Source organism: Peromyscus californicus, unplaced genomic scaffold, assembly GCF_007827085.1.
Source record: "Peromyscus californicus insignis strain IS unplaced genomic scaffold, ASM782708v3 Scaffold_16__1_contigs__length_79575227, whole genome shotgun sequence".
In the NCBI taxonomy this organism is placed as follows: domain Eukaryota; kingdom Metazoa; phylum Chordata; class Mammalia; order Rodentia; family Cricetidae; genus Peromyscus; species Peromyscus californicus.
Window position 1 is genome coordinate 68,521,083 of NW_026294458.1, and position 23,707 is coordinate 68,544,789.

General features: G+C 42.1%; 2 protein-coding genes across 2 annotated transcripts in view; one reads left to right on the top strand and one right to left on the bottom strand.

Annotated features, from left to right (window-relative positions):
- The first annotated feature begins 1,903 nt into the window (after window positions 1–1,903).
- N6amt1 (N-6 adenine-specific DNA methyltransferase 1) lies at window positions 1,904–14,887 on the top strand. The gene is given in 8 exon segments (XM_052741072.1): window positions 1,904–2,288; window positions 4,104–4,190; window positions 4,810–4,900; window positions 9,518–9,571; window positions 9,573–9,602; window positions 13,037–13,078; window positions 13,081–13,183; window positions 14,605–14,887. Coding segments are annotated over 8 exon segments (648 nt in total). The 5' UTR covers window positions 1,904–2,154; the 3' UTR covers window positions 14,712–14,887.
- A 6,282-nt stretch (window positions 14,888–21,169) lies between these two features.
- The window catches only part of Ltn1 (listerin E3 ubiquitin protein ligase 1), a 56,175-nt gene continuing 53,637 nt past the window's right edge, over window positions 21,170–23,707 (bottom strand). The window contains exon 30 of the mRNA XM_052741074.1: window positions 21,170–22,960. Coding sequence (XP_052597034.1) covers window positions 22,898–22,960 — 63 coding nt within the window. The 3' untranslated portion in view covers window positions 21,170–22,897. The remainder of the gene's footprint in view (window positions 22,961–23,707) is intronic.

Sequence of the window (23,707 nt, forward strand, 5' to 3'; positions counted from 1 at the left end):
CTTTTACCTGCTGGAACATCTTGCCATCCTCATTTCTGTATTTTTATTTTTCAAGTATAAATTTAAAAAAACTAGATTATAATGTTTAATTTTAAACAAATTTCAGAAATTGACTTCAAAAAAGTGCAAAACACTTCAAGCATGTAACCTAGAAAAAAATGTCCCAAAAGCCAGCAATACATAAAAGGCATTAAGGGGGCCGGGCGGTGGTGGCGCACGCCTTTAATCCCAGCACTCGGGAGGCAGAGCCAGGCAGATCTCTGTGAGTTCGAGGCCAGCCCGGGCTACCAAGTGAGTCCCAGGAAAGGCGCAAAGCTACACAGAGAAACCCTGTCTCGAAAAACCAAAAAAAAAAAAAAAAAAAAAAAAAAAAAAAAAGGCATTAAGGGAAGCCAGTTTGGGGTGAGTTCCAGCAAATGTTTCAGAAAACATCCAATCTGTGCCTATGGGGACTGCATAAACCAGAAGAAAGCAGAGGTAGGTTACTGGCATTTCAGCCCTGACTGTTTCAAAGGAAAATTACACCACCTTGCTGGAAAAAAACTTATGAGTATGTCTTAGTTATGGTTTCTCTAGCTGTGAAGAGACACCATAACAAAAAAAAACAAGCTGGGGAGGCATGGGTTTATTTGGTTTACACTTCCATATTGATGTTCATTATTGAAGGAAGCCAGGACAGGAACTCAAACAGGGCAGGATCCAGGAGGCAGGCACTGATGCAGAGGCCGTGGAGGGGTGCTGCTTACTGGCTTGCTTCCCATGGCTTGCTCAGCCGGTCGAACCCAGGACCATCATCCCAGGGATGGTACCACCCACCATGGGCTGGCTCTCCCCCATTGATTACTAATTGAGAAAATGCTTACAGCTGGGACTCACCGGAGGCCTTTCCTCAAGTGAGGCTCCTTCCTTTCTGATGACTCTAGCTTTTGTCAAGTTGACACAAAACCAGCCAATGCAAGTGACAAGTGACTCAAAATTAGGATGGCAATTTTTGTAATAAAATACATTAAAATATTAATGAACACAATTTTTAAATATTTAATTTTTATTCATGTGTACTCATGTGTATCTGTGTGTTTATGCACATGTATGGGGGTGCTGGCAGAGGACAGAAGATGTTGGATCTCCTGAGCCACCTGATGTGGGTACTGGGAACCAAACTCTGGTCTCCTGGAATAGCACCTAACACTCTGAATTGCAGAACCGCCTCTCCGGGGCCCCACTTTTTTTTTTTTTTTTTGAAGATTTATTATTATTTCATGAATGTTTGCCTGCATGAATGTGTAGACACAACAGTTCCGTGCCATTGAGGTGGGAAGCACACCCATCCTCTGGAGCTGGAGTTACAGGCGGCTGTGAACCACCAGACAAGGGTGCAGGAAACCAAACTTGGGTCGTCCACAAGTGCAGTACAAGGTCTCAACCACTCATCACTTCTCCAGCTCTCCAAACTATAGTCTTTTTTTTGTTTTTTTAAGACAGGCTTTCAAAATATCTCAATGAACGAAAATGACCAAAACAAACTTTATACATCTATGAAATAATCAAATAAGAAATCAGTTTTCAAAATCATAATCTAAGCTGGGCATGGTGGCACAAACTTTTAGTCCCAGCACTCGGGAGACAGAGGCAGGCGGATCACTGTGAGTTCCAGGTCAGCCTGGTCTACATAATGAGTTCCAAGACAGTCGGGGCTCCATAGTGAGGACTGAATAACCAAATAAAGCATATAAAAGTAGTCATAATCTTAGAGATTAAAATTTACAGTTCATCTGTTTAAAAACAAACAGTATAACTTAGTGATCACTATTTTTGCAAGTCCTTACAAGTTAAAAAAATGGAAGAAAATTTCCAAATGCCATTAGAATAAAGCAGTAAAAAAAATAGTAAAAAAAATAAAATAAAATAACAGGATGCTCAAGATTAGAGTAGTTTAAAAAGTAAACACAAAATGTTCAGAAGACGAACACTGATATTAGTGGTTGCAGAATATATAACTATTTAAAAGTTCCTAGACAGTCCGGCAGGCTGTCAGACCTCACATAAAACCCAAACATTTCGCCCCACACTCCACCCCAGTGTCAGGCCAGAGCGCATGCGCAGCCTGACGCGTGCGCACTCTTAACGCAGGCCCGTAAGACGCGGAAGAGCAAGATGGCGGCGCCGAGCCTCCCCACGCCGTTGTACGGGCACGTGGGTCGCGGAGCCTTCAGCGACGTGTACGAGCCCTCGGAGGACACGTTCCTGCTCCTGGACGCGCTGGAGGCGGCGGCGGCCGAGCTAGCAGGGTGCGAGGAGGGTGCGCGCCACAGCGGGAGAGAGCGGGGTGCCCTCAGAGGCGGCAGCCGGAAGCCTTGCCTCCTCCGGAAGTGGTGGGTCGGCCCACTTTCCTGGTGATTGACAGCAGAGCGGGGTGAAAGAGCAGTTTCCCGCGTGCTGGGATTTTGTGCTCTGCTCAGGTGTTCCTCGGGGGTCAATGGTCAGTCTCCCTGCCCTGCCTTTCCGCTGTTAATCTGAAGAACGTAAGGGCCCCTGAGAGCAGCCGTAGTGTAACGACCAGATACAAGATGTTCCGGAAATATTGCTGCTTTCCAATATTACGTTTTTTAGTGACTACGTAAAACTCGCGTAGAGTTATTTGACCTACTTAATGCATAAATCGCATCCTCTGGCAACGGAAGGACACAAATGATGAAGTAGTGACATGTTAAACCCATTCACCCTTCTCAAGGGACAGTCATTAGCCACCCATTCTGTTACTACTGAGCACTTGGAATATTACTGCAACCGAGAAACCGAATTTACAATTGAACTGTTAGAAATGTAGTTGGAACCATGATCAAAGATTTAAATTGATATTACATGCATCCGCTTGTAGGAACTTCACTAGCCTGATTTGTTGAAGTATTGGCCATAACTTTAATGACAAAAGTAACAAATGCCTACATGTTAATTTGTCAGTGAAAAGAATTTGAGTTGAGAGCGGGTAAGACGGTAAATGCGCTTGCTGCCAAGCCTCTGGACCCATAGGACCCACAAGACATAAGGAGAGAAATGACTCATGCAGGTTGTTCTTGGGCATTCAGTTTCAGTGCTGAACGCCATGTGTGCTCCCACCCACCCACCCATCCACCCACCCACACACACACAAAATAAACGTAATAAAACATTTTGCTACAAGAAGTCGGGTCATTAACTTTAATGGTCAAGATTTGAACTGGGTTTCTCCAGAAACAAATAGCCAACATGTTTACTCCTCTTAAGCTTCGTCATATTTTTTCCGTCTATAAAATGCTCTTTTAAAAAGTGTTTCATCATAGACGGTGGAGCATTTCAGCTTACTGGAATATCTTACGGAACACAGGACTGTAACTTGTGTGCTCAGAATAGCCCAGAAAGATGTACAACTACAAATTGGATTGCAGACTATGCTTTAAATGGAGCTGACCTTGTTACAAAGGCTTGGAATGCTAATTATTTATGGAACTGTAATGGTTCTTTCTAAGAAGAAGCCACCTGGTAAGATTCACAAACTTTAGAATGACCGACCCACTAATGGCTTCTCAGCTATGTGGCTGGTTCTAAAGCTAAGAACTGTGTAACTGCTTCTTGAGTATTGTTTGAAAAGTTAAGTGCCAGGAATTCCCATAAATGTCATCAGTCATGGAAATTAAGTAGTGCTTTTGATGCACGTACAGTGATCGGGGAAATACATTTTTTGGAAAATAATGTAAAGATTTTTTTAAGTTTAGAAAGCTAAGATTATTGACATTTTAAGACCAAACACTGAGGCACTTCACAATTTAGTAGAGAGTGTCTGTTCCACATCTGTCTAGGTGGGTGGAGGACTTTTGCTCCTAGGACATGCTGCTGGGTGTATTTAAGTACTTCAAGGTGACTGACAATCTATTACACACATAAACTATTAGGTTTAGCTATACAACAATAAGCACCAAATGGTTGCCAGAAATTGTAAATTTCCCTTATATCCCCATGTATTTGCAAGTGAATGGTGATGCTGGAGAAATATATAGCATGAGAGCTATCTCCCATGAAGAATATCTTCATAAGAATGAACTAAATATTTTGGTTTTTGTTATTAGAGTGGAAATATGCCTCGAAGTAGGAGCAGGGTCTGGTGTGGTGTCTGCATTCCTGGCCTCCATGATAGGTCCTCAGGCCTTGTACATGTGAGTATGCGATGTCCATCCACATCTGGTTTACCATGACTGTGGCAGCTTGGTGAATATTTTAAGGAGAAACTGTGTCTCTGATAGTGTTTGAGTAAGGACGTGAGTCACTAACTATGCTCACCCCCAGTTATGATTTCATGTTCACGCCTTCATGCCGTGTGATTTTTAGAAGCAACATAATTTTAAGTTATCTCTACTTTGAATTGTTTTCAGGTAAATAGTTTGACTGTTAGAAAATAGCTGGAAAGTTAAATTTCTTTGCTGAGAACTTGAGAATACAAAAGCCAAGAAATGGCCATCAGAAAATTTTGCCATACACAGAACAAATGTTTTTCTTTCCGTTTGTAATTTCCTATGTATTTTGTGTAGCAGTTTCCTATTCTATTTCTCTTGGCTTCCATTTTGCTGGGTGCTGAAGCCATACTTTAATAAATTCCTTCAGGTGAGTGTGAACAGATTTTTTAGCAGTGTTTGTCATCAGTATAACAAGACTTTGTTCTCTTTTGCTTTGCCATTATGAAAAATCCTGGTTGTTTTTTTTTGATACCACGTTGAATTAACAAAACATTCCTAAAATATCTAACCGATTTGCTTCTGTACATTACCCTGTTTATAGATGCACTGATATCAACCCCCAGGCAGCTGCATGCACCCTGGAGACAGCACGCTGTAACAGAGTTCACATTCAGCCAGTAATTACAGATTTGGTGAGCTGTAATTCTTGTTCAGTAGTAATCAGTTTCCTCTCAATTAATTGAAAATCAGTGTTTTAGTGCAAGTAAACTTTAGTAATTAACTTTTTTTGTTTTTATGAGACAAAGTCTCATATAGCCCAGGGTAGCCTCAAACTTACTATATAGCCAAAGATGACCTTGTACTCTTTTTTGCTTGTTTTTATTTTTAATTAAAATTTTTATTTTATTTTTGAGATTATAATTACATCGTTTCCCCCTTCCCTTTCCTTCCTCCAAACCCTCCCATATATCCCTCTTTGCTCTCTTTCAAATTCATGACCTTTTTTTTTTCATTAATTGTTGTTACATGCATACACACACACATCTATATACACACACAGGTGCATATACATATATGTGTATGTGTGTGTGTGTGTGTGTGTGTGTGTGTGTGTGTGTGCATATATTCCTAAATCCTGCTCAGTCTGTGTAATGTTAACTTGTGTTTATGATTTTAAACCTAACCATTTGGTATTGGGTAAATGCTGGAGTTGTAGATATGCATCCAGCAAGTAATTAACTTCTGACCGTAAACATGACTAAATGTGACACTCTATCCATTTCATGCTGGCTTAAATTTTAAAAGCTTTAGACACAGCTAACACAGGAATTCAGATGATATAGCACATTTTTTTTCTTAGCTCTGTGTTTCTCTCTGTTGTCTCTTAGGCAATCTCACACCCTCATGGTAACCAGATGTTTGCATTTCTGTGTCTTACTTATTAACAGCTCCCCATGAAAAGAAGTCTCTCAATAGTATACTTGGAATGAGAGTTGTTTGGGTCAGCTTGGGTTCTGTGTCTAAGGACTGGCATTTGAAGAGTGGCTTTGACCTGGGTCACAGTCCCCTAACTCCACTCCACATAGATCCTACCCAGACTTGAGTTGAGAATGAGAGGAGATATAATATCCCTGTCTTAGTTATTTTTACTTCTGTATTGTTGTGAAGAAGTGAGGGGTGGGGGGGCAAGGCAGAGAAGAGAGGAGGGAAGAGGAGAGAAACAGAGAGACAGACAGAGAGAGAAAGAGAGACTGGGACTGGCTTGGCCTTTAGAAACCTCTAAGTTTCAAAGACCACCTCTAGTGACACACCTCCTCCAAAAAGGCCATATGAGCCTATGATGCCAGTCTTACTCAAACCACCACGGTCCCATCAAAAGCATAGGAGACGTAAGCAGAAATAAGGGAACATGGTCCTGCGGACAAGTAAAAATCAAGACAGCTTCCAAACCTGTTCTCACTGTTGTCTCAGTCTGTCTTTGAACTTTGTGTGTAGTTGTAGACAACCTTTAATTCTAGTTTCTCCTGATTCTGCCTCCCCAGTAGACCACTATACCCCCCTGCTCCAATTTTTTTTTATCTTTTTAAACATTTTAGTGTATGTGTGTGTGTGTGTGTGTGTGTGTGTGTGTGTGTGTGTTTTGCCTGCATGTATGTCTCTGACACCACATTCCTCCAGTGTTCACAAAGGTCAGGAGAGTGCTTTGGATCCCCTGGGACTAGAGTTATAGATGTTTGTGAGTCACCGTGTCAGTACTGGAAATTGAACCTTGGTCCTCTGCAAGAGCAGCCAGTGCTCTTAACTTCTGAGCCATTGCTCCAGCCCTCCATTGTTTTATGTTAAGAAGTTCAGGTTATACCTTTTAAGTTTCAGTTATTAAAATTTTTTAAGGGTATTAGTAGGATTGGGTAATTTCAGATTTGCAGAATATTTTTAGTGACCACAGGGAAATGCTGTTCATAAGCAAAACTCATAGTAGAATGCAGCAGGTGGACGCAAGAAACAAAATGCCTTCTGTGCTGCTTTTCCGAGGTTGGAGAGAAATCAAAGTCTCAAGAAGTCCAGGGTGGCTTTGATCTGTCTTCTGTTTCAGGATGACTTTGAACTACTGATCCTTCTACCTCCATCTCCCAAGTTCTGGCTTTACTAATGTGTGCCATCACACTCAGCTTTGTGTGTTTCTTGGCCAGTGTTGTTCCTACCCTGGTGAGGACAGGCAGCTTTCCTACTGCCGTTTCACACGTACAAAAGATGTTGCATCTTAGAATGAACCTCAAGAGACAAGGAATTCTTTTCGTATCAGCAAAAACTAGTGTCCAGAAAGGTGCTCAGGTTGCTCACATTAAACCAGCATGGTGATGTAGAACTTTGTTTCCTTAGTGTGTCTGGTTTTTGATAGAACAGTAAAACTTCAGACGGAGCAAACCCAGACTATTTTTGAAACAGATACGGAAACTGAAGTGTCTTTGAAAGCTTTGATGATAATAAAAATTTCTCTAGGGGTATAGCCTGGCTTTCCTGTCCGGCTCCACACAGCAACCCAGGGGCATGACTGGAGGTTCTCCACGCTGGAGTTAATTCCTTAGTAGTTAAAATTGATCCTGAACTAAACTTTGACTTGGCAAAGCAAGAAACAAGAGGCAGGCTTCAACAGAACGGTTACAGTCAACTTATCAACTCTAACATTCAAAATATAGATGTGGTTACAGCTGTCATATAAAACAAACCCATTCTTTAGCGGAGATTACATGTTTAAAAAGTAGCAACCAACTGGGCACGGTGGCTCACTCCTGTGATCTCCAGTACTCAAGAGTGGAAGACCGATTTCAAGTTGAAGGCTACCCTGGGCTACATAGTGTGACTGACCCCTTTCTCAAAATCAAAAAGGTAGAATTGTTCATTTTTAGTTTTAGAATACGGTCTTTAAAAATGCATATTATGTATTTCTTCCCACTGTTACCACATCCCAAACACGCTTGACCTCTTACGGTGAACCCCTCCGTATCAGTTATTCTGAGCTGTATGGTACCGAGGCCTCCTCAGTTGTCTGCCGTGTGAAGTGGCTGATCGTCCTCCTCTGTCTTCGCTGGCATCGTACTGTCCTGTGTCACTGTCTTCTGTTGGCAGAACATCCATTCTCCTTTTTCACGTGCTTTCTGCAAGAAAACCAGACAGTTTTGACTCGTGTTTAACCTAAGGGCCCTCCATAAGTGTCGCTATAGGAAATAACATCTGTGTGTTTTGCTGTGTGCATTTAACCCTTGCCAGGGCCTCTTTCACTTATTTTTCAACTCTTGGAGATATTAAGGCTCACAACTGACTAGGCCTGGCTAGAGATGCCTGTACCAGACATTCAGTTTTATTTAAATATATTTTGATTTCAAGAATTTCTGTGCCTGAATCTAATGCTGTTTCAGCCAATAATTTCGGCTCCACAGTTAGTGACCTGTTTGTCCGGTCGCTGCCCAGCAGGAGCCTCCTGCCCCATCACCAAATGTTATTTTAACTAAATCTCTGTCGTTCTGTTTATCAATAAGACTCAGGAGTCAGAGGCTGGGGTGAAAACCTGCCAGCTCTGAGAGGTTGGTGAGCAACTAGCTGACCTTCCCTCCTCACAGGTGTCTCCGAAAGGGAGCATCCTTCTACTCTGCCAAACCAAAAAAAAAAAGTCCCTCCCAACTACTTCCTGTGCACCTCTCTGTCTTCCGGATGCCCTCTGACTCTCTGTGATTACTTTCTGTCAACTAGTTGCTAGCTCCGCCTCCTGACCCAAGTTTGATTTTTATTTAATTAACACAAATGCAAACTCAGGGTTCACAGTGTGGTCATATATCCCACAACAATTTGTTTTAAGATTTTGTCCTTTTCCTTTATGTAATATCCAGCCTGCAGTTGTTAATGGATAGATGAATAGTTCTTCAGGAACCACTGTGAGTTACAAAGCAAAATCTTCTCTAGTTTCCTTATCCAGCATTTCTGGAAAATTATATTTCAGAGTTATTTTAAGAAACTTAATTTCATTATGGAATTGAAAACAAAACATTGTTCACACAAACAGAGTTATTCCCTCATTCTTGCACTGATGGAGGAGCAGATGAATCATCTTTCAGTTTGCAAGCAAAGTTGTACCCAAATTATTTCAAAGAATAGATTGTTTCCCCCATTAAAGAAGCTGAAAAAGAATTACTTCCGTGAGCATATCCTCAAAAATAGGTCATAGGAGTTCTCTTTGAATTACAAGTTACCAGGCTTATTGGGATAATTAAAATGGGATTATAGAATCTGGATCCGGAAATTCTCAGATATTACTTCATAATGTATGTTCAATCTTCATAACCCAGTCCAGTATATGTCCAGTGCTTAGACGGTGTGACTGGAAATGGGGTAGCTTTGAATCACACACACGCGCGCACACACACACACACACACACACACACACACACACACACACACACACACATAGTGTAAGTTAGAGCGAGCTGTCAGGCTCGTCACAGACCCACAGGGCGTGCTTCATAGAATCAGAGCTTGCCTCATCCTCATGTCCTCATGTCTTGTAAAAGTGAACCCAGAGTGTGAACGTATCAATATGCTGTTGAAGAATATGCTGTTGAAGAGATGCATATTCAGTAGCTGTTCACTCTCACTGCCTTACTCGTTTTTAGTTCATATAAACTGCATCTGCATGAAAAAAATTAAAATATCTGTCTATAAGTACTCCCTCCCCTCTGGAAAACATGAGAAAATATTTTTAAAACTGATTTATTTAAGTCAGAATCCAGCTTAAACTGTATTGTTGCCGCCTTCAGGTCCAAGGCTTGCTGCCCCGATTGAAGGGAAAAGTTGACCTGCTGGTGTTTAACCCCCCCCTATGTTGTGACTCCGCCTGAAGAGGTAAGGCCCCCAGCAGAATGCAGTCATGGTTTCCGCTGTTCTGTGCGTGAGACAAGATGAACTTGGTGTGACTTCAGTCACTGCTGCCACCAACACTCCTCTGACTGCAGAGAGGTGGTCAGTACCAGGTACTGTGAGTGACCCAGAAGGAAATGAATACAGACGGAAGTACAAAGCATGACCCATCTAGTCAGAATTCTCACCCAGATCGGCCATGCTGTTTAAACTGACCCTTTACCATAAATAAATTTATAAAGCAAATTTTTAAAATACTTCTAATCATCTATAAATTCACCAATAATGTCCTTCTCAAAGTCTTGGGCTTCATCCCTTCACATTATCAGAAAGTAAAAGTGTGGGACCAGTCCTGATCTTTCATAGGGAAAGGAAAGACATACAGACATCATGTATTTAAGAATCTCCATGGCGAGGAGGTGAGCCGTATGTATCGGCATTCTCCCAGAAGGTGCAGGCACATAGTTCAACAGTAGATGAACGAGCACCTGCTTCTCTTTCATTGTGCCTGTTGTATTCTTTGGTGATTATTCTCTGGCACAGCTGGTAAACATGCTCACTTCTACTCCAGCTGCTCTGGCTGTGCTCACATGAACTGAGGAGCAGGAAGGAAGTCACAGTCACAGCGGGAACAGCACGACGCTGTCTTATAGTCTGTCTCCTGCCCTGTCATGAAGTACCACAGGTTGTGTGATTAATGAATGTATTTCTCACAGTCTGGAGGCTGAGGAGACCTGTCCCAGGGTGTGTGGAGGCTGAGGAGACCTGTCCCAGGGTGTGTGGAGGCTGAGGAGACCAGTCTCAGGGTGTGTGGCTCTAGCCAAGGCCTTCCTGCTGCCTTATGACAGAGACATCACATGCTGAGAATGAAGGAACATTCCTAAACACGTGGCTCCCCTCTCCTTTCTAATATGGCTCCTAATCCCTCATGACCCTCATAATCTCCTGCTCCTAGTCGGCCCAGCTCCAAATGCGGTCGGCATATCAATAGAGGATTCAGTTTCTGACATGAGCTTAATGCTCAAGAAAGGTCTATGGAAACGAACCTTGTGGTAAAAATGGTTCGATCAGAGGTAGCTTAGTGGGTAAAGATGCTTGCCCCTGAACCCAACGAATCTCCAGGACCCACATGGTAAAGAAACTCCCAAAAGATGGACCTCTGCCCACATGTACACACAATAAATCAGTAAATGAATTTTTTATAATGTTTCAGCCCTTAAGCTCTAATTTTAAAAACCACTCAGTAGCTGCATAGGGTGGTGCATGCCTGAGAAGGCAAAGGCAGATCGATCTACACAGTGAGACCCTGTCTCCAAACAAACACAAATCATTCAATACTAGCATGAAAACTAAAATGGACAAAAGTTTATTACACTCTGTTTATGACGACGTGAGCCTGTGTGCGCAGCAAAGGTGGTTAATTCATGGTCATGGTCTCAGTGAACACTGAGAAACCCAGTCAGTGAAGAAACAGTTCAGAGAACATGGTGGCCTGCCTGGGGTTCAGTGTACTTCCAGTTACAGCAGTAAGCTGAGTAAGTCTCCTGGCCCTTCCATCTGCCGAGACATCACGGAGGACCATGTCCAGGCAATGCCCTGGGCTCTTCTGCAACCCCAGCACATCTGGTGCCTTCATTCCCAGAGCTGAACGATTAGATAGGGTCAGGACAGCACAGGCCCAGCTAGGTGACTCAGCGGGTAAAGGGTGCTTGCCACCAAGACTAATGACCAGAACTCCCATGGTGGGAAAAAACTGACTCCCAAAAGTTCTCTTATTTCCATGAGCGCACACAAGCACACGCTGATTTTTTTTTTTTTTAAACCCAGCAAAATAAAAAAGCAGTGGTCTGGACACTAAATGAAACAGTGATTTCAGCCCATAAAGTATAAAGACAAAGTAAATGAAATCACAAAGGTTAAAAATAAATGATTTCGAGGTGGTATCCGGAAGACATACAAGTAAGAGTTGGTGTTTGAAAAATCTGTGGCTGTACTCACTATCACATTCAGAAACGTGAAATAAAGTGTCGTGGGTTACACCGTGGTCTCTAAGGAACCGAGAGTGGGCCCGCTGGATGGCCGAGGAGCGAGCAAGCAGAGGTAACACATGCCTGCTGCCTGCTGAAGTAAAACCCTCTCCTTTTTGGCCTCAGGATTGGGCTGGTGCCAGAAATTCCTCAAGAGTCATCTCGGCTGTAAGCAGATAAATGGGGCTTAATAACCTGGAATCTTAAAACAGGAAGCCCTACTACATTCTGGAGCAGTGACTAAAGAAAGGGGCCAGATGGGGACTGGCCCAAACCGTCAGACCTATTGAACAGCCAGACAAGTTCCTACAAAACAATGGAGTAAACAGATGAGAGTTCTGAACAGGAGGAGCTTGCCCAGAAGAAAAGCAGAGGCAGCAGGAAAGGGAGGAAATGAGAGATCCTTGAGATGTTGTCACGGGGCTGTGGAGATGGGCTAGTGGATGAGATGCTTCTGAAAGAGCGAGGCTCCGAATTGGTGTGCTCTGAACTATATGGGAGTGCACGTCCGTAACCCAGCAGACCTGTGGCATGATGGGAAGCAGAAAGAGGAGTCCCTAGAAGCCCACAAGGTGTTGGCCTGGTCTGTGCAATAGTATGCAGGAGAGGACCCTGTCTCTGACAAGGTGGAAGGCAAGAATTGTCTGACCTTCACATGCCCACCCACACACATACATACATGCTACACATGACATCATCACATGCACTGAAATAAAGATGCAGGAAAGAATGTGGAGCAATCCTGCATTCTGAAACATAGTTAAAAACAAAATTGTTGAAGATAGGAGTGGGGGGAGGGGCAGACAAACAAACTTGGAAAACCTGCCCTTAGCAGCAGCAGTTCATGTACTTTTTTGTTTTGTAAAATTTATGTGTGTGATTATAAAGGAGTTATTTTAAATTGGGAAACATATACCATATTAGGTGACTAAGAACAGAAAACATGATTGTTTATAAAAACTAAAATCAAATTTAGGTAAAGGCCACAGCAAGAAAGAAGAAAACAGTTGTCAACATTGGACTTAATTTTCATTGATTTCTTCCAAATATTCCTGTGGTCCTGACTGAACCCAGGGCCCCATGGACAAAATCCCACACCCCTTGGGGTTTTGAGGCAGGGTCTCACCATGTAGCTCAGGCTGGCATTGAAATTCAGTCTTCTCACTCCAGTGCTCAGCATGGAGATTGCAGGTGTGCCTAGCACACTTAGTGTGCTGTTGTATTTGATGGGTGATTACATGCTCTCTTGTAGCATAAGGACTTTAGGAGTTTAACAGTGACATTCAGGAGGCAAGGTGCATTCATTGGAAATACATACTTGTTTTGTGATGTTTTGTCAAAAGGATCGTAATCTCAATGAAACTTGAATCAAGTCTCTCTGATTGCTGACAGGTAGGAAGTCACGGAATAGAAGCAGCTTGGGCTGGTGGCCAGAAGAAACGGGCCGGGAAGTCATGGACAGATTCTTCCCGATGGCTTCAGAACTCCTCTCCCCAAGAGGGCTGTTCTACTTAGTTACCATAAAAGAAAACAATCCAGGTAATTAAAAAAAAAAAAAACAAAACAAAACAGCTTCTTGTTAACTGTTTACTTTGCTGACAACAAAAGTGTTGAAAACTGTAACTTATAAAGTAGCCTGGACTGTTGAGCAATTTAATCACTGACAGCATCTAACACAGCCAGAAGTTCATGTTGAAAGAGGAGACTTGAGAGGTAAAATGTTCATGTTTTAAAAACTGTTGTCTTGGGGACAGGCAGTTTTCCCCTTATTCATAAACTAATATTCAAATATAAACTCTGGCTTCTAACACTTCACCCTCAGTGTGGGTTCTTTCTCATGGGGCAGGTCTTACATTCCAGCAATAATAATAATAGAAAGAAGATAGTGACTCCCATAAAATGTGTACCAGTAGGGTACCTTGCAGACAGACCACTGGTATAGTTCACAGGCTTCGTAGCTTGATGAGACTGATGATTACTTTATCCCCAGTAGTGTGCAGACTTTCCAGCATCATGAACACTAGCCAGTAGAGATGAAGTTTCCAGGTAAGTACCAGTTAGGTTTCTTGAGTGTGGGGGTCTTCACCAATATGGTCTAAACCCTCAAGACTGTATACGGTAAACAGTTGCTTTGGCAATGGCCTGTAATGTTTGTGGGGGAGTTGATCTATGGATCCTTTTGGCTAACTGATAAAGACATAACCCATTTGTTGTGTGTGAAGGGATTACTTGATACTGGTTTTTTTAGTTCAGTTTTTTTTTTTTTTTTAAGATGAAGATTTGTTTTTTGTTTGTTTGGTCGTGTGTGTGTGTGTGTGTGTGTGTGTGTGTGTGTGTGTGTGTGTGTGTGTGTGTGTGTACCTAAGTGTATATAAGTGCACCATATGTGTGCAGGAGCCTAAGGCAGCCAGAAGAAAGCATTGGATCCCCTGGAACTATAGTTATAGATGGTTGTGAGCTCTCATGTGAGTGCTGGGACTTGAACCCAGATCCTCTGCCAGAGCCATAAGTGGTCTTAACTACTGAGCCATCTTTTGAGCTCTAGGATTTATTCCCAAAAGAAGTAAACTTATTTACACTCTCTGGGCACTGTCAGGATTCACTTTGTCCATATTCCCATTGACGTTTCCCAGGATATATGGCAGAGATTGGCACCAACTGGCTAAAAATGTGATTGCTTGCTCTAATAACAAGGTTAACTAATGATCCTGTGTCATCTCAAGTGGGCTACCACTACAAACTGGGCCTAAGTCTGATCAGACTCCTCAGAACATCTTAACAATGTATGTCCACTTCTCTCCAGTTCAAGCTTGAGTTAACAAACATTTATTTGGGATACATTGTTTAATCAGAGGAATTTAATATGTTTATCATCTTACTAAATTGATCAGTGATCATGCGTATCACCAAATGATTTGGATGAATTTTACCTTTTGGTTTTTGTTGTTTTTTCATTTTAGAAGAAATTGTTAAAACACTGAAGACAAAAGGTCTGCAAGGGACCACAGCACTTTGCAGGCAAGCAGGCCAAGAAATCCTGTCCATCCTCAGGTTCAGCAAGTCCTAGTGTCCTGAGAAAGCCACCAAAGTACGCAAGACCTGCCTGAAGCTGAATGCACTCAGTAGGTTTGAGACTGATGCCATTCCCTGGCCAAGAAATTTTATCAGAAATTTGTCATAAAGAAAAAGGTGGAGTCGGGGCAGTGGTGGTGCACACACCTTTAATCCCAGCACTGGGCGGGGGGGGGGGGGGGGGGGGGGGGGGGGGGGGGGGGGGGACGGGACGGGACACGACAGGCTGATGGACCTGAGTTCAAGGCCAGCCTGGTCTGCAGAGCGAGTTCCAGGACAGCTAGGACTGGTGAACAGAGAAACCCTGTCTCAAAGAAAAAAAAGAAGAAGAGGTGAGGGCTGGATAAATGGCTAAGAGGTTAAGAGCACTGGCTGCTAACACAGAGGTGTAGGGTCCAGTTTTGAGCACCCACATGGTGGCTCACAGCCACCCATAACCTTAGTTCCAAGGGATCCTACCCTTTTCTGACCTCTGGATACCAGACACACAGGTGATACACATAAAGCAACACACCCATACACAGAAAACAACATAAACCTAAAAAACCAAAAAGATGTTAAGCTGGAGCATTTTGTTTTCAGGGACTCAAGTATATGGGTATTTCTGTACGTGTGCAAGTAAATGTGTATACTCTTTATAATTTACATTTTATGTTATATTTATATATGAAATTATGTTTGATAAAGCATTAGCTATATATAAAAGCAAAGTAATATGATCACCCTAAATGTCCATCAGAAAGGACACTGGTTAAAATAAATGCCAGCTATCCATTCCACTGAACATATAGCCTTTGAAACGAGTCTCTGTGTAGACCCTGAACCAGAGGCTCCATGGCAACTCGTTACAACTCGTGCAAAGAAGCTGCAGATGAATTTTATCCCACACATGCTATTTTAAAAATCCAGCTGAGGCATTGTATTGATGTGTGTCCATGACAGAGGCGGAGGTAAAACTGCAGGAATAAAAGAACTTCACTCTTTTGTGGTGGCATGTGTTTTTACACAATGGTAATATTAAACAGTTTACAGTGGATTATCATAAACAACATGATTAAAAACTCAAATGGGGGCGTTGATTCATTTTTTTGAACAAAATAACACCACTCAATGACTGCTACCAGGCATTCATCAGGAAGGTACTTTTTTCTCTATAGTTATTCATAAAGACCCACCAGAGGCCAGTGATGTCATCCAAAAAGTCCAGCCATATACCTCCTATGGAGGTAACCTTAGATGATAATTTGCAGGGATTGTGGCCACGTTCCCTCTCTTATTTCTTTTAGGGGTGGCTAATGGTACATTGCCTACCTATGCTCAGTGAACAACCCTGTACCCCATATGGATATAGGAGCACTGCCTGGACTCAGTGAGTTAAAAAAAATATACACAGGTAAGCTTTTGTTTTGTTTTGTTGTCTGAGACAGGGTTTTCTCTGTTACAGCTTTGGCTGTCCTGAAACTCGATTTGTAGACTACCCTCAAACTCCAGAGATCCGCCTGCCTTTGCCTCCCGAGTGCTGAGATAAAAGGTATGCACCACCCACCACCTGGCCAGATACAATCTTTTAAAGGTGTATGTGTGTGTGAATATGTGCCGCATGTGAGCCAGAAGACAGTGCCAGGTGACCTAGAACTAGAATTACACATGGTTTTTAAACCACCCAGCACAGGCTTTGGAACCAAACTTGGGTCCCCTCGAAGAGAGCAGTGTAGTTGTAACCAACCGTCTTATTAAATAAGAAACACAGAACCAATGCAAAGAAGAAAAAGCCAAGAGGTCAGGAGCTAAGAGCTAAAACCTTACCCTTCCTCCTGCGGTGGTCCTACCTCTCCGAAAGAGAGCTACTTCCTGTGTTAAAGGTCTTTATATAGACTTTCTGTTTTGCCTTCTCATTGGTTGTAAACCCAACCACATGACCGCCTCGTCACTGCCTGTCTGTATAGACTTCAGGTCTTCTATGGTTGGTTTTGAGATTAAAGGCATGTGTATCCAATGCTGGCTGTATCCCCTGAACACACAGAGACTTACCTAGCTCTGCCTACCAAGTGCTGGGATTACAAGTGTACGCCACCACTGCCCGGCTTTCCTATGGCTTGCTAATAGCTCTGGACCCCCAGGCAACTTTATTTATTAACATACAAATAACATTTTAATACAAATAAAATATCACCATAGAGCAGTAAGTGCTTTTAGTCAGTAAGCCACCTCTCCAGCCCTGTATATGTAACTCAAAAAGTAGGGCATGAAGTTGAGGAGATATGAGGGTGGGTGAGGGGTGATTATGATCAATATACATTATATACATGTATGAAATTTTCAAATAAAAATGATAATTCCCAGTTCATGATAGGGTAACTAGGGTCAGGATAACTTGGTGGTCAATATTCTCTATTCATATCGGCCAAGATAAAGACAGTGTCAGGCCAGGGGCTGTCACTTAAAGCAAAAGCAGCTGTTTTACTAGCAGGGTTTTACTCCAGAATCCAGAAGGCCTGCAACTGCAGAGGCCCTGGATGGATTCCCCTGTCTTCCCATTACAAGCTCAGACACCATGGGTTTCTGGACCACATGGCCAGAGTGCCAGAGCAGCTCACACGCCAGCCTGGACTTGGAAGAGTGGGAAGGGAGCAGGCTGTAGGTGAGACCTCAGGTACTCAGGAACACTTGTTTCCAACCTGTGGTCTTGCTGCCAATGTGCCACATTTGGGGAGTGGACAGGTAGGTGAAAACCTGTTGGCTTTAGCAAGCTGCACTAATGGCAACTCCAAAGGGGAAAGTCCACCACACTGAACTGTCCAAGAACGTACAGGATGGCTGATTTGTACCCTGCCTGCAGCCTACGTCAGCTAGTTTCACTGCTGGCAGGCACAAGAGCAGCACACATTATTACAGCACAGCAGTTAGTATGAACACGGGTGTGTCTTCATCAGTTACACCACATGTATGCTGTGTTCAAGGGAGAACTCTGAGAAGGCCCTGGCCTGCCCTGCCTTAGTGTACATGAGGTTTACCAGACTGCAATGGAGAGAAACGGTATCCATGCCTCCAGCTGATGCTGAGAAGAGATGAAAATGGAATAGTGTAGTGACACATGAAAATGCCATAGTTAAGCCCATTACTTCATAGGCCAATTCAGTGAAACTAAGTTGTTTCCTACCCCCCAAGTACCCTATAGAATCTGGGTAATCAAAACCACAAATTACAGGATGCCTTGGTGTTACTGAAAGGAGTCCTTATTCTTTCTTTTTTTTTTTTAATTTAATTTTATTTTACAATATAATTTAATTCTACATATCAGCCATGGATTCCCTTGTTCTCCCCCTTCCTCCCCCCCCCCTCCCCTTTCCCCCAGCCCACCCCCCATTTCCCATCTCCAGGGCAAAGACAACCCTCCACCCCCCCCACCCCCCCACCCCCCCCGGAGGATTGAGATCAACCTGGTAGACTTCCAAGTCCAGGCTGCGTGTGAGCTGCTCTGGCACTCTGGCCATGTGGTCCAGCAAACCCATGGTGTCTGAGGTTTGTAATGGCAGACAGGGAATCCATCCAGGGCCTCTGCAGTTGCAGGCCTTCTGGATTCTGGAGTAAAACCCTCCTCCCAGGCTGAGCAAGGTTGGATAAAACACAGGGACAAATAGCCAAAGAATGGAAACACATGAACTATGAACCAATGGCTGAGGGGCCCCCAACTGGATCAGGCCCTCTGGATAAGTGAGACAGTTGATTGGCTTGATCTGTTTGGGAGGCATCCAGGCAGTGAGACCGGGTCCTGTGCTCAGTGCATGAGTTGGCTGTTTGAAACCAGGAGTCCTTATTCTTAAAGTTCACAGTAAGTCAAAGATACCAGAGACAGGTGAACACCCTGAATAAGACCTTTTATAAGGAATATCTGCAAAATGGAAAGACAAATCTATACAGACACTGGAGGATTCCATCACAGATACATAACATTTCTACTACCTCTAATTTGGAGCAGAAAAAGAGTTGGGTTGTAAGACCTATAAAGTAAAAATTGGTGAGGACAGGAGAGCTTTAGAATGTTGTGATGCCTACTGTCAACCTGGCTGTATCTGGAGTTTAACTAAAACCCAAGTGATGAGCACATCTGTGAGGGATTTTAATTAAATCATTTGAGGTAGGAAGACCCACTTTAAATCTGGATCTTTTGAGGTGGGAAGATCCACCTTTAATCTGGGCCACAACTCCTGCTGGCAGCCTGTAAAAGGACATGGAAGAAGGAAGTTTTTGCTCTTTGCCTGCTTGTTCTTGCTGGCAAGTCCATTCCTTCACTAGCATTTAGAGCCTACTTTTGGCTTCTGGGATGTGCTGAAGACCAGCTGAGACATCCAGCCTCATGGACTGAACAACTATTGGACCTTCCGCTGGTAGACAGCCATTGTTGGACCACAATCTGTATGCCATTCTAATATATACATTCATTCTGTAAGTTCTGTTCCTCTAGAGAACCCTAATAAAACCGTTTAAGACATAAAATATGGCTGAATCAAAATGGAAAAGAATGATCAATTTAATTAAATGGAAAAACTGAAATTAAAGTCACATACTGTGGGGATGTTTTCTTTGTGCACCCCAATAAAGCTTACCTGAGGATCAGAGGAAAAAAGTCACTATATTAAACATAGAAGTCAGGCAACGGTAGCACACACCTTTAATCCTATCACTCTGGAGGCAAAGATCCATGTGGATCTCTTGAGTTCAAGGCCACACTGGGAACAAAGCCAGGCATGGTAGCACATGGGTTAACCCAGCACTAACCATAGAGGTCTGGAGGTTTGTACAGACAGACAGGAAGTGCTGTAGCTGTGTGGAGAGAGGAAGTGAGCTGGCAGAACAGAAAGGCATATAGGCATGGGTATACAGGAAGTAGGTCTCTTTGGAGACAGGTGTCCGTGAGGTAAGGTTGGCTGTGGCTTGTCCTGTTCCTCCAATCTCTCAGTTTTAACTCCAGTATCTGGCTCCAGGTTCTTTGTTTATGACTTTAGCAATTCATCTTACAACATACCGTGGTTTTTTTTTTTAATTTTAGAACATTGCTGTCTTCAATTTCATACACACATATAATGTATGGTGATTACACAACACACCCATGTTGAGGACAAGCTATATGCTTAACTAGATAGTAAAGCATTATGTGACTATATATTTAAAAATACAAGTAACCTAGTAGAAAAATAAGCATAAATTGTGGGCATGTTTGTAAAATAATGACCATCAAGAATGAATGAAACTGGGTCTCTCCACAGTTAGGAAAATATGAATCATATAACAAAGATAACAGGAGATACAGACCAGGTATACAATGCTTTCCTAGCTCACAGCTCTCCAACTAGAAACTGGAAAGTGTCAATAAGGACTAAGCATGAGTGGCAAGTACGAACCGGAACCCTCTTACCGTACTGTGAGATGTGCCAACGTGCAGCCAAGTTAGAGAGCAATTTGACATTCATGTAAACCAACAGTTTACACATCCTGTTACCTGGAATTCCACTGTAACTCATGCCTCCAGAGCACCTACCACATTTGCTGGGGGAAGGTGCAGAGCAACGTATTTGCTCAAAATAGCAAAAACTGCCCAAATAGCTGTTAGGAAGACTGGCAGGGGGGGATGTTAAACAGCAGGTAAGTGAAGAAGCAGGCGGCCAAGGATGCCAAGGAGGAAAGCACCTTCAACTTCAAAACAGAAGCCCGCCACACATTCTCTATGGACACAAACATAGAGCAGGAAGTGTAAACCCCCAAGTCGGAAGGACGCGCACACACTTCCCAAACAGTGAACTGGCTCTGGAGAAGGAAGGAGGATGGGTCAGAGAATACCAAAGAGGAACATTCTATTTCTATAAAAATCAGAATCACAATAGGCAAAATAGTATGGGAAGAGTACAAGGATTTATTATTATTTTCTATATATTTGAAATATGTTGTAATTTGAAAGAACTTAATGGCATAATCAAATAATAATTATTCACATCATAAAAATTTATCGTGTTAACATTTAAACTATAGAAATGCATATAAATATATTAAATCACGAGAGAAATAAGTAAAAATAAATTTTAAACAATTGCTATATTTAGTTTGGGTTTTTAAGTAAATTTATAATGGGGCCTTGATTCTCTGGCAAATTTAAGATCTTTCATGCTAAAATTTTCAAGGCTGGTATCCTGTATGTGAGTGTCATTAAAACTAAATAAATGAAATCTGAACGTGGAATTCTGGATTTCAGTCTTCCTTCTAGAAAGCTTTCTTTAGCACAGCAAAGAAGTGAGCTGACAACTATGCACACAAGTCTTCCACGAATGTATTCAGAGTCCCGAGTATGACGTTCCTCCCTCCTAACCTGCTGCCCTCTCCAGCTGCAGGAAGCCTAAGCTCTGCTACTCTCTCTTCTACTTGGACTTTGGGTAAGGAGTCAAGAAGAACCAATACTGGAAGGGTTATAAACAAAATTTTATTGTAAAACCACTTTAAAAGAAAAATTTTCACAGGGGTATTACACAATCCTTGAGATTACTGTGTCAGAGGCAGACATAGGAAAGGTAAGAGAATGTCTTAAGGGGTTAAGAAGAGGTAGTAGAATTTTGATATCTACACTTCACTCTGTCCCTGAACCTCAAGACTGTAAGATAATTAAATACTACACACAAACAAATCAGAAGACAGGCAAACCAATGCTGCATCTGTAACCCACATAGTTCTCACTCTGGACTGTAATCCTGACCAAATTCATACTATTTCAATAACAGTCATGTTGAGCAGTTCATGGTAAGCAGTAATTTTATTTGACATGAGTTGCACCCTTCTAATTAAACATTTGCAGAGATGAACTGACCTTCTAGGTGTCCTAACTACTAGATAGGAAATGGAAAGACTGTGATAAACTTGGCCTAAGATCCAAACTTCTATACCTCATACTTTGGATACAGTTTTTAAAGGCAATGGTACTGTAGCAAAGGCAGGTTTTTTTACTTGTTTAAACACTTCAGTCTATTCAGACTTCACCAGGCTTGGTGGCACGTACCTTTCATCCATCCCAGCATTTGGGAGGCAGAGGCAGGCAGATCTCTTGAGTTCCAGGCTAGTCTGGTCTACATAATGAATTCCAGACCTGCCCAGAACTACACAGTGAAATCCTGTCTCAAAACAAAAACAAAATACTAAAGACTTAATTTTACTTAGTACTAAAGCCTTCATTTCTGAAGGTTTTAAGTAATTAGCTCCCCCAATTCCTGATCTGTAACCATGGCCAGTACGGACAGCAAACTGCTTACAACATTTAAAGTCTCCTACAGTATTTTTAAGTACTGGTTTTTCCACACATCATCATGCTTTAGTAAGCATACTTATCTGTTCCTTTCTTGATAGACAACTACCATTTTACTCTACAAATAATCAAATAACTGCTTACCTCAAATTTCTACTCTTTGGAGACTCACTAAACTGAGTAACAAATTCATTCACAAATTTACAATTCAAAACTCATTAACATATGGAAATAATTCTTTCACAAGCAAAAGATTAATGTCATGAGTATAATTTATAAATTTCATAATTCTCAACAGAGCCTCTTGGAGTTCAGTTCATTCTTCCATGTGAGATTTCAGAGTGCACTTCAAACACCTCTGGATATGGATGTAAAGAGCTTAGTGTCACTTTATCATGAGAACAATCTATGAAAATCAGAGATACTTTTAATTTCCCGGCATCACTAACAAACAAACATCTTCAGTTTTACCTACAGATGTCAATCAGCTCTCGGTTCATTCTGCTTTGACACCTGGACTGCTCTACAACACACACCACCAGACTTGATGAGTTATAAGTTACAATAGAGCTAATGCTTTCACAAATTTCAGTTCTATAATTTAGGGTATTTTTGAGAAGAGATATATTTATTTTTAAATATACAAAGAGATTAAACCATTAATATAAATATTTTCTCTCAAATATGTAATATTCTCTTGTAAAAGAAAAGAATTTCCAAAGATTTACAAAGCGATCTAAAGAGAAGTGAGCCTGATGTCAGGGTCACATCAACAGAGATGCCATTTCTGTCATGCTCACTGGCTTCCTCACATCAGCACTTCAAGATGGAGCCAAATCCGTTGCCTCTGGCTTGACCTACTGCAGGGACAACGTACAATAAAAAAACCAAAACCCTCAGAAAAAGGTCTCACGACAGAGTGGACAGGTGGATTTGTTGCTAGATGTAAACCATTTGTACTGAAAAAGAAAAGGATTTAATGTTAGAATAAAGTTTTAAAGTTTATTAGATTACTATATATACCACAGACTACAATTCAAAACTCATTAACGTATGGAAATAATTCTTTCACAAGCAAAAGAGTAACGTCATGAATATAATTTATAAATTACCACATATATATGGTAATCTAAATGATAAAATGAAAACTGTTGCCTTCCCATCTCCACAATTAACATAACTAAATGTTCTTTCTAGAGGCTGCACTATGATCCCTTGGCCCTGCATACTTAGGCTCATGCAGAAAACTAAGGTAGAAGATCTACGAAGAAATGACTCAATCAGTGTCCTTTTCAATATGATGTTTACAAAGAGCAAAAGGCTCTGAGGATGGATGGTCCGAGTCAAGTCTTAGAGCCTCCTGTCCTGGTCTAGATCTCAAAGACCATCAATTCACCGAGTGCCAAGAGGTCTATGAGAGTACCCACTCATTAAAGTGCTTTCATATTCCACCTCAGTAAGTCACTGCTCTTTTACTCCAGATTTTGAAACTTCCCTTCTTAATGTCTTCTATAAACACATAGTGTCTTTCTTTAAACTGTGGGTGTCTACATGACAGGAATGTGCAGTGCCGAGGGCTTGAGGTCAGAGAACAACTCTTGTTGGTTCCCTCCTTTACATGGTTGCCAGTCTTGGGCAGCAAGTGCCTTTCCTTTACCTGCTGAACCATCTTACCATCCCGACACACCATCTTCCAAATAAATATC